Here is an 11,506-nt window from a genome sequence, read left to right as displayed (position 1 = left end):
ACAAGCCTCTCTCGTAGTAAAGTCCATTCAAGTCAATTAGCAAAGTCAATCCAAAAGGAAGGAGGCCATTGGTGTTTTGTTTTATGTGTCGGGACACTTATCATGCTATTGCAGAGCTTTGGTGTTATTTTGAGCTATATAAGTGGTTAAAAAGGCAGATTTAACGCCCGAGCTAATCAGTGTTAGCCACGTCCGGCTGTTAGCGAGTATCCCTGATTGCTGATTACCCGTTACTAGTTGTTACACGTATAAACATGTCTTATTTGATGTATGCAAGTGCTGAAAAAGACCATGGGATGATTTTGCTCCTGAATTACACTTTAAGGGCTCTCAGTTTGGTGATGCCAATTCAAGGCAATCCATCCTTTTCATTTATTTTTTTTCTTTGCCATTGTTATCCAGAATATGACTCAAATATGGTATCAGAATTAATTGAATATGATTTTATATTTTATTTGAACACTTCTTCACTTAATTATGGTCTGCCTATTTACGGATTAGAAGCCACCATATTGTGGGACAGACACTTTGGCACCATAAGCAAAAATACCTGCCTCACTTCAAATCCCCCTTTTGATTCTTTGATCATATTTAGGCTACCTTTACAACTCCAGGCTGTGCTGCTTGCTTGCTCATGTTCTTACAAATAAATACTTCTCCAGTCAAATGAAGTTATAGGTGAAAAAATGAAAAATAAAAACTAGGATCCTCTTTAAATTTTCATTCAGCTAATCTTAACATGTGCATGGTTCAGAAGTGGACCAGCTGTATTGGCACTGGATTTTTCAAAAATGCTTAGTTTATATAAATGCCAGTTTATAAATGTTACAGCAACAGAGGTTCTGTAGATGAATTACCTTATTTCCCTGATGACTGCATTGAAAGTAATTTCTGTCTGAATATTCTAACTAAATTCTGACTAAAAAGCACACGCGCGCGCACACACACACACACACACACACACACACACACACACACACACACACACACACACACACACACAGACACACACACACACAGATAATGGAAAGAACGGAGTCATCTCTGCCTTTTATTCCGTCACATTGCCTATGCAATATGCAATAGGTGGTATATTGGTAATATTTTTAGTTTTCACATTCACACGAATCTGCCAGCCGAGAAAGAAAGAAAGGGAGAGAGACAGGATTTTGTCCTCGTGTTTTCCACGTTTAAAATAAAATGCAGAATCCTTAAAAGCCACAGTAGGAGTTGAATGAATCCTTCTTTGACGCAGCGTCACAGCCGATATGTTACCTGCGAACAGCGAGGCCCTTTTTCCGCAATGATCTTAAGGCGTCAACGAGCGTCTTCTGGACAACTGTCTCCCCATGACTGTGGTTGTGTGTACTGAACCTGACTTAAATATTCAGGGCGTTTATACTGCATAAATAGTGATTTACTCAAACTTGAAATTACTCAAAATGATATTATAATATTTTGAGATAGATTTTTTCTATTTATTTCTTTATCCGTAGGCAGTAATTATCAGAATAAAAATTAAATAAAAATAATGAATTCATTAAAATGCTTGAAACGTTTTAGTTCGCATGTAATGAGTCTAGAATATATACAATCTTCACTTTCTGATATGAATGACAAACATATTAAAATTTTCCCACGATATTCAGATGCTTTAATATGCACCTGTAATGCATTATTATGATCTTATAATTTTCCTGAGTTTAATGTCACACGTGTCCACAATTCCGGGCTCTGAAACACAGCATGCAACTGTAACTCTAACTGCCTGTGTTCACAATGACAAAATACAACGTGATAATATATCAAGGTGGCTCTCAAACAACGACAGAAGCCAAAAAATACTATAACCAAACATAATTCTGATCAATATATTTATCAATCGTATTGAACTTTTAAAAAACATGTTGGCATCCAAAGTGAGCATTTGTGTTTTGCTGTAGTTGATCTCCCTTATCTCGATAAGCAGCAAATGGAGTTTGTCCACACACTTTCTCTCTAAGTGCAGCTGATTTATTAAGGTCTTACAGAAATATAACAAACGAAGAAATGACGAAATGCTTAAGACAGAAGCAGCAAAGCAGACGCATACGAGGGTCCCGTCTCCATCCTCCTCTTCCATTAGTCTGTGTGTGAGAGAGAGAGAAAATAATAGAGTTGGATTTATCTTCATGCAAATACAAACACTAAGTGACAATAATGCAATAACACATAAGATGAGGGTAGACTACACAGATCCATGGGACTAAAATAAAAAATAACCATATGACTTTGTTGATAAAAAAAATAAAGGAAAATTGAAAGTAGAGGAAACCGCCTTAGAACCGCACCTATTCTATTAAAAATACAGTTAGAAAGAGTCTCTTCAGGTTGGACTGGACGGACTCGCTCATTGCCTCAGGTCTTGTCTCCTCCTCACACGGTCCAGCCAATCCAGACTCTATACAGCAAAAACGACTCCCGGCTTCAGGTCCATATATGGTTGACTCCTCCTCTTTCTTTTCTCTTTTTTTCTGGTTGGTTAATAAAATATCCTGCCCACCCTAGACAGGCCTGCTGTGCACTCAAGAAGTCACACAAGGACATTTGCATGGTTAGAAACACGTCCTCGGCTAATAAGAGACACATTTCAACAGTGTCGGGTCACCCGGTGTCACCTGGGCAAAGCTGCGACCGTTTCTAGTGCTTACGGGGGAAATGAGTTTAAATATTAAGGATTTAGAGGAGAAATGATAGGCCTATGAGAACAAAAAGCTCACGTGAAATTATAACGCATCGCTCACGCAACGTTTTGGTTTCACCTGCACTCAGATAGGAGGATTAAAATGACACAAATCACAACAGAAATGTCGAGAACTTTGAGGAGACAGTGAAAACTAAATCGCGGCCTCCGTAGAAATGATCCACACTCCGATTCAAAATGCTAACTCCCCTAACTTTATTAATGTAGCCTACTGATATTATGCATTCATATTATGGTGCATTGACAGTATGCTGCTGTTCATTTACAATAGACAATAGTGTGAGGCCGGCAGAGAGATGCGCGTTCACACTTGCTCATGAATCATGAGGGGAGTGTAAAGACAACCCTCTAAAATAAATGTTACCTTTTATCACAGCCTATTTCATCCTTCTGTTTTTGAAAGGGAATGCATATAATGTAGTCACGTCAAAAAAAAGAGGTTACAGGTTAAGATGACCTAAGGTCAGACTCTGAGCTGACATGCTTAGGGTATGGACCCTTTCAAAGATGTAAACATAAACAGTCCTAGTTTATTTCCTGTTACAGTGTATGTGAATGACATCAGCTGAGAGGAAGTTATTAAGGACCAAGGCTTTTGCCTAGCAATGGAAATCCGTTGGAAAGGTATATAGGCCACATAGCTGCAACACGACTCGACTATTTAAAGCCTTCAGCTAATTATAGAGCTTTCATTCATCAGCCTTTATCAAATACGATTCGATTCAAACAGAGCAGTAAAGATTCGCATCATGAGCTTTATTTAATTCATCTTTACACATGGTAAATTCCACACAACTTTAGATTTTAAATAATTAGGTTGAATGGCAAACGTGTGTGTGTGTAGTCTTTGTATTTTAACTGCACAACAAAAAAAAAGTCAAAAATAATCTCTCGAATTATTCTCATTAAATGTGCTCACAACTTTTTAGTAACAGCTTCAAACGAGCCTAGTGGTTTAATGGTTGATTTAACACATCTGTGCACAAACAAACCAAACTGCTATAAACTAAATATACTATATTACTACTAGTGCCTACTAATAAACTAAAACGTCTTGTCTCTTCCCTGATAAGTCCCAGAATCACACGGACACAGAGACAAACAACTGAGCTGAGGAGCCACATCAAGACGACTTTCACTTTCGATTCTGTTTCTGGCAGTTAAATCGAGGTTGAAGCTTTTTTTTTTTTTTTTTTAATGGAGCAGCTTCTGCTTTTCTGCAAAGCAGGCCTCGTGGTGCAGGCTGAAGCCAACCGTGACTAGGCCTCTATATAAATATATATATATGGGGCTGATATGTATTGGATTTTGAAACTAGTGTAATCAAACTGATAACCTTTATTCAGCAATAATCACAACATGAACATGAAAGCAAGGCCAAAATCACACTTTCAAATGGGTGGCAGCTAAATGATTCATTGGATTCAATACTTCCCTTTCATAGTCACATCATAACATGTAAATGGCGCTGTCGAGCATATTGTGATGACATTAGAGAGTTCAAAGTCAGGCTGAAAGGTTGGTGCGGAAACATAGGGGATCATTAATCAACAAGGCTTGATTTTCACATTTTTAGATGTTATAGGTAACACAATATTCTCTTTAAATGTTCCTCCTGCACATGTGCAGAGATCAGAAGTGGTACAGCTGTATTAGCACTGGATTTTTCTAAAATGCTACATGCAGTTAATGCCAGTTTATAAAAGAATATAACAACAGAAGTGCAGATGAATGATCGTTTCCCCTGATGAATAAGATGAGAGTGACTATTGTCAACTGCACCTAAAAAGCAGACACACACACACACACACACACACACACACACACACACACACATACTCACACTGATAATGATAACACAAAGGAAGTAACTGCTGCCTTTTATAATGTCATATACGTTGGTAATATTTTTCAGTTTTAGGTTTATAAATCTAACAGAAGATAAAAAAAGACAGACAGTATGCTGAGAATCCATGTTATACCTGGTCTAAAATGTGCCCAGACATCATATATATATATATTATAAAATTATAATATACAATATATAATATATACATTATAAAAGGCAGCCGTTACTTCCTTTGTGTTATCATTATCAGTGGATATGTATATAAATATATAATGAAATGAATAAGACGCACATTGCTTTAAATTCAGCACTGTTCACTGTTATATACTGATGTTGACCTTTTTTCTTGCTGTTATTGCTTTACTTTTTAACCAATAATTGGTTGTGACCGAGTACCATCAATCTAAATGAAATCTCTACATATCATATTCGTTTTGTTTTAATTATATTTTTTTTATTCTCATATAAGAGCCAATGTGAGGCATCATCGGAGGCAAATGTCTAAAGTACTGAACCATTATACACTAGGTCATACAGTTCTCTCCGGTGGGTTTTTCTTTGCTCTGGTGAATTAACAGAAATATTCTCATTTCGAAAAAGCATAGCGACACTACTCCTCTGATTACTTCGAAACAAGCAGGCCAACACAGCTTTATATAGACTATAAAAAGTAATACTTCTTCAGCAGTAAAAAGATTCGAGCATTTTTCTGTATGTGACACAGCGAGTGAATCGAAAATATAGGCTAAAATACTTGGATTCGTGGGCAGGAAGCTATTTTATTGAAAGACATTACAAGAAAAAAGAACTTACAATACAGACCACTCACGTGAGCTCAAATAGTCGTCGATGTACTTCGCGGTGTCCACCTTGTTGTATAGGTGCGCGAGCTGTCCGGCGGTGTATCCCAGGCTGTTGGGCGCTTGGGGGTTCGCGGTGCGTCCCATCAGCAGCTGGACCACCTCCAGATGGCCCTCCCTGGCGGCCAGGTGCAGCGGCAGGTTACCTCTCTCATCCGCGAGGTTTATATCTGCCCCGTGTTCCACCAACACGCGCACAGAATCTATGAATCCCTCGCGCGCAGCGTCGTGCGTCACGGTGAGATTGTGGACCGGGTCGGGTACATTGACGCTCGCCCCCGCCACGAGAAGAGCCTCGACCAGGGCGGCGTTCCCCAACATCACCACCTGAGGGGAGACAGGAGGAGGAGGAAAACAGACAGAAGATGGAGGAATGAGACATTTAAGTGAGCATTTGAGTGTTACAACTGGTCAGAACACATATAAGCTATAGGTTACACTGCCCTAAGACTGAATGCAGTATACCAAATCAGGAGCAACATGATTTCTGCACAGATATGACCCTAAAAATATGCAGGTTATGATTGGATTAAAAGGGATTTGGACGAAAATGACACCACGGCAAACCAGTAACCATAATCTATCATGTGTAAACTATTTGTGTGGACAGTAAACAAACTTTAAAGCCAGAATTTATTGTTATTGTAATTATTTACTGCACTTAGGCTTTGAAGGGTGATATAGTTATACTATTACTACTACTACAACTACTACTACTACTACTATTTATTGTTATTATTAGGCCTGTCGACAATGTGGCTTAGATAAAAATAGGATCAAGGAGTGATGCAGCTTTTTTTTTTAAACAAACAAAACAAGGGCTGCATATGAAATGTGATTCATAAATCAGATTTATTATTAAGATGAGGAGACTAAAATGACTCCACTCCATTGTTTTTATCATTAAAATGAGCAGCAGTGCCAATAGTAACATCTGTATTAGGCTATATTATTCAATTTCGCCTGCATGACTTCTGTGCAAAAAAAATATCAAGGCGTGTAGAGAATTCAAGTGGAAACAGGCACATTGTGTAACCACAGTCCTCACTCACCATTTTCTCATCACCACCATTTTGTTTTTTTTCCTGTCTCACTCTCTACCATTGTCCTTCAAATAAATCACATTTCCTTCATTGTAATATTACATACATATGAATATTTCTTATATAAATTATAACCGAATAGCTTCTTTCTCAGGATCAAGTGCAAAATCTATGTTGGAACTTAATGCATTTAGGTGTGAAACTGATAGTGACAAAGGACCTCTTATTGTGTTATTAAAACTACTGATATTCACACTAATCTATACATTTATGATAATCTGACGTGAAATAATTAATTCCAGCAAAACTATGACTTTCAAAACGATTTTGTTAAACAATGGAGCTATTTTGACTTGGTGTATTTAGATCAGATATACAAAGTCCAAACTCCTCTGCCATCTGTCCACAGATGTCTTAATTTAAAACGATTTACATCGATTTATATTGTTTCATTTTATATAACGGTAAATAAAATCTACTGGATATTTGAAGATAAACTACAATTAGATCCTACAGCCTGTACAACAGCACAACAGATAAGGAAGTCAAACATGCTGCTTGCAACATTAGTGTCTACACAAAGTTTACTATGAACAAAACTACTTTTCCAAGTCCACTTCAACACAATCTAATAAGAAAGTGGTTAATACCAACCTGCAGTGCAGTCCTGTTGTACGTATTAAAGCCATTAACTTCTGCTCCACTTTGCAGCAAAAGCAACACTTCTGGTAGGTTTCCTCTGGCAGAGGCATTGCAGAGTGCATCAGTCATTCTTGTGGGAGAAAAATATAAAGAGATAGGATCCAAGGTTCTGACAGGCCGTGTGACCAAAAACTGTAATCCAGAAAGGAAGTCTGATCAAATATATCTCTTTGGCACCTCCCCCCACCCTGACATGTGCTTGACCTGCATATGCCACTCTGGGACTGTGGAAAAATACTCCAAATACCTAAAAGTAGCTTACTGAAAATTATTTTTTGGGGAGGCTATATGCAAAATGTTTAATTTCATTTTAATGTCATAGTTTTGTATTATTGATTGGTGAGGGAGTAGGAATACACCCCCTCCCCTCTCTATTTCAATTTGCTTTATTGGCATGACAAAATGATTTGCTTGAAAAGAAGAATCAGAACAAAAACAACAAGTAAATAAGAACGAATAGATGTGATTATGGTAATGACAATAAAACATAGGGTAATTATGTAATAAATAAATACTCTAGCCACATGCCCTTCAATATGTTAAAATGTGGAAATAATACATGAATACAGTTCTATTATTCTATTATAAGACATATGTAGCTCTCTCTGATGTGAAACATTTTGAGGGGATATCATTTGAGGATTGAGGCTCTCACACTTTATAAAACCACTCTGTTGTGTTCATTTTGAATTAAAGTTCTTCGTTATATGAGAAAATCACTTGGTACTTTTCATTTAAATTACCAGGGGAAAAAAATGCTATATCTTAACATCTGCTGTTATCAGGATAGCAGATTTCTACACTTTACTGTACTTTACTGTAACTTAGATCTGTAAGAAATGCTGCTTCATTTTCTTTAACCCTGTTATCACTTATCGCTCCTTATCACTTATTTAGTTTGTACTCATTTTATTTCAATCTGCTGCTAAACTGCACAGTGCGTATTGTTGTATATTGTATATACCTACGTTTAACCACAATGTCTGTTGCACTCTGTCTTTTGTCTATTTTGATTTGATTTATGTTAGCTTATTGTCACTCTGATCCTTTCCCACCTTTGTATTGAAACTGTTGCACAATAATTTCCCTCGGGATAAATAAAGCTTCTTGAATCTTGAATCTTGAATTTGGGCCGTATCGCCCAGCCCTATTACACTATCATGTTTCATCTTCTCTCCAGTGCTAACAGACTGAACAAGGAGATATATTGGTTATCGATTATTTTGACTTACTTTTTACTTTTACCCAGCCTTCCAAGAATTTGCAGCCATGCATTTAACACAGGGGAACTTATGATACGCCTCTACTTTCACACCTCATAGTATACTAATGATTCAGTATCCAGGCGGGCAATGGATCCATCTAAAATATGATCTGCGTTTTAACTCCAAATTCAAATTGATTGGTATCCAATACCTTTGAGATTATTTTACGCAATACAGCTGCACATCCCACCTCCTCTGAGTGATTGGCATACTCGATTCAGTTTAAGGCATTGTAGGTCATAAATAATGATATGGAAACAATGTAAAAACAAGCAAACAATCATTTCCCGGTTTGTTGCCATCTCGCAGTCTTCACGGCTTTGCGATCTGATGTTCAGCGAATGATCCGCGACAGATTATGAATTTAATCGACTGAACTTTATGCGTTTCTTTAACCTATAGAAGACCCACAGAGGCAACACGTATTTGGTCTAAACATTATTGTATATATGTAGATATAGGATATAGCCTAACCTACCTGCAGCTATAATAACTCTAGTAATCTATGCTTACACCTGTAGGATTGATAGGCCTATTTGAAAAAAACAAACAAACACCCACCTTACTTTAAACGTGATATAAGACCTCAATGTAACTGGACATCTGGTGCCATCTAGTGATAGGATTCACTGCTCTTTGAAGCCACACACCAGGGCTGTGTTCCTTTCCCGGCTCATCATTTTCTCTCTTTCTTTCTTTTTTCTTTTAAGGGGGCGGGGGTTACTAGGTTTATCTGCGAAATATCCACTAGGATAATGATAGGGTAAGATTTAGATCAGAAGTCAAACTTGGACATCCCGCCAAAATAATCTAATTTCGCATTTGTGTTTGGTATAAAAACCTTAAATAATATAAAAAACATTAAACACTATATTCTGCCCATTCGGCTGTCATTTTGATGTCAAAATGCAGGGGCTGACGAGATGACGAGAGGAGATACACCTACCGAATACGATGATCCTCCATGCAGTGTCACATCGATGTCCGCTTGAATATCTTTCAAAATGTGATGCAGGCTAAATATCCAAACATTATAAAACTCCTGAAAAATCGCCACTGACATTACAAAGTAGCCTATGGTTCATTCGGAGAGTAGATTAGGCTGGAGGAGAGAGAGAGTTTGCCTTTACAGTTTAGCAGAGAAACTAAATTTTGAACTATACCCACCCAAAAAACACGATGGCGTGATTGGATAGGAGCTAAATGATAGGCGGTCTTAGCTGAGCTTGTGATGCTGTAACAACGCAACGGCGATAGGCTGAAGATGCCCTCGTTCGTTGCTGTGATACAGAGGTTTTATTCCAGTGACGCACTCACAGTGAAGCATGTCCATATAATCAGCGCGTCCCTCTTCAGCTTCATCATCATCTGTATTTATGACTTCTAGTGAAAGAGCAAGAGAGGCTGTTTATGGTTTCATCAGCCACGGGCAGCATCTTTCATTTTCCTTTCAACATGCCGCCCTCTAGTGATGGAACTGTATATTACCTCAGTGGTGTCCATGTGCAGCGCTGAGATCAGGTGCGTAGTAATTCACTGTAGACGCACACAGACATAATACATGCGCCACTTTTAGAGAACCCACGGGACATGCGGACTTTGACATTATTTATACATCAAACGTATACAGACTTATTAACGAGATAGTGTGATTTAGTACTGTATGGCATCGCTGGAAGAAAAAGGAATAAGGTCAAATCGGGTCACATGATTGGCGCTCTCAGACGTAAACCGTCAATAACCTTAATCTACGCACCATAGTGCGTAAAAGTGGCTGTGCGTAAAGACGCAAAGGGTGCTCTTGCGCTTTTTTGATGCCAGAAATGAAACGAGCATGTGTCGTCATGCGCATTTATAATTGCCATTTCCTCTTGTGCTATTTGCCTGACATTTAAGCGCGTTAGCGGCAGGGCTACGGCACGTGCCTGTTTGTTGTCTGTGCAAATAGTCAATCCCTGCCCTTGCACTGTCTATCTGAAGATACCTAATGCTCTGAACGATACATAGTTAACCTAATCCTGAGATTTACACGGACTGTTGGCAAATCCATGAAATACTGTTTGTGCTCAGACCCAAGTGCTGCATCTGATCGGGGACCAGATAGATCAACATCCATGGACCCACCTGCCGTCATTTTTATTCTCTCCCTGGCCTGCTTTTTGGTCAATGGCTCTCAAAAGTGGGATAAAAAAGACTACAGGCGCAATTAGTCTGACCTTGGAGGCGCATTAGATTTTAAAATACAGAGTGAAATAACCCTGCTAAACATGGAGAAAATTATCTAATGTCTTTTCGTGGCTAAAGCATGTAAAAAGGTCATGTTTAAAACTATCCACCTCACCCCCTGGACTCAGCTTTTACAACATCTGCAGCCACTTTATTTCAGAAATCTGAGAGAAAAGATTCCAGAGCAGTGATAATCAATGTACCGCCTGCCTGCCAAATATGTCCCACAATTGAGTACCAGGTGGCCAGCAATTCATATTCTCATTCACAATGAAAATACATTGATTCACACAAGGATTTTTTTAAAACCTTGAATGTAGATAATTCTATAAAAAATACCCCCCCCTCTCTAGAGGAGGCTATATAAGCCCAGAATGTCCTCAAATCTTAGGAACGCCCCTGCAACTGACCTGGGGTTGCTGAGCCAAGTTAAATTAGTTAATACGTTAAGTTAATAAGTCAGTTAATTTGAAAATAAAGTATTTATTAGCACAAAGAAAGACGAGTTACAGGCCTTTCACTTAAAGAAATGTATCTGATAAATAGATCAATGTTTGTTTATCAACTTATTATTTCCTGTGATTTTTGCAAAAAATGCCCCCTCGGCAAAGTAAGATGAGGGAAGGAAAAATTAGTAAAATGGCTGTTTGGCTTCTTGAGGGGACTATAAAACATTTAACATGAAGACGGCACAGTAATAGTATAGTTCCAGAGGGCGGCAGCAATGCAATATTACGGATGCCGGCTGCCGTTAAAGTATAAAGACGAAGAAGAAGACGAAGAGCAAAGTGCAGGGCTTATTCAGAGAGGCTGTCAGA

The 11,506-nt window shown here is 38.2% G+C and overlaps 1 protein-coding gene across 1 annotated transcript; it reads right to left on the bottom strand.

Moving 5' to 3' along the window:
• Positions 1–1,997: 1,997 nt before the first annotated feature.
• On the bottom strand, positions 1,998–9,507 carry cdkn2c (cyclin-dependent kinase inhibitor 2C (p18, inhibits CDK4)). The gene is made up of 4 exons (XM_083911030.1): positions 9,409–9,507; positions 7,150–7,267; positions 5,422–5,779; positions 1,998–2,126 (listed from the first exon to the last, which is right to left on the bottom strand). The coding sequence occupies exons 1-4, from the start codon at positions 9,426–9,428 to the stop codon at positions 2,122–2,124; spliced, it is 501 nt and encodes a 166-aa protein (XP_083767156.1). The 5' UTR covers positions 9,429–9,507; the 3' UTR covers positions 1,998–2,121.
• Between the last annotated feature and the right edge of the window lie 1,999 nt (positions 9,508–11,506).

Source organism: Echiichthys vipera, assembly GCF_963691815.1.
Source record: "Echiichthys vipera genome assembly, chromosome: 3".
Classification (NCBI taxonomy): domain Eukaryota; kingdom Metazoa; phylum Chordata; class Actinopteri; order Perciformes; family Trachinidae; genus Echiichthys; species Echiichthys vipera.
The sequence above is the reverse complement of the archived record's forward strand: the minus strand, read 5'-3'. Positions and strand labels throughout refer to the sequence as shown.

Coding starts and splice junctions, on each gene's coding strand:
- cdkn2c (XM_083911030.1), bottom strand. CDS start 9,428: ATGGAGGATCATCGTATTCG. Junction 7,268..9,408: donor ATGGAGGATCATCGTATTCG/GTAGGTGTATCT, acceptor TTCTCCCACAAG/AATGACTGATGCACTCTGCA. Junction 5,780..7,149: donor ACAACAGGACTGCACTGCAG/GTTGGTATTAAC, acceptor GTCTCCCCTCAG/GTGGTGATGTTGGGGAACGC.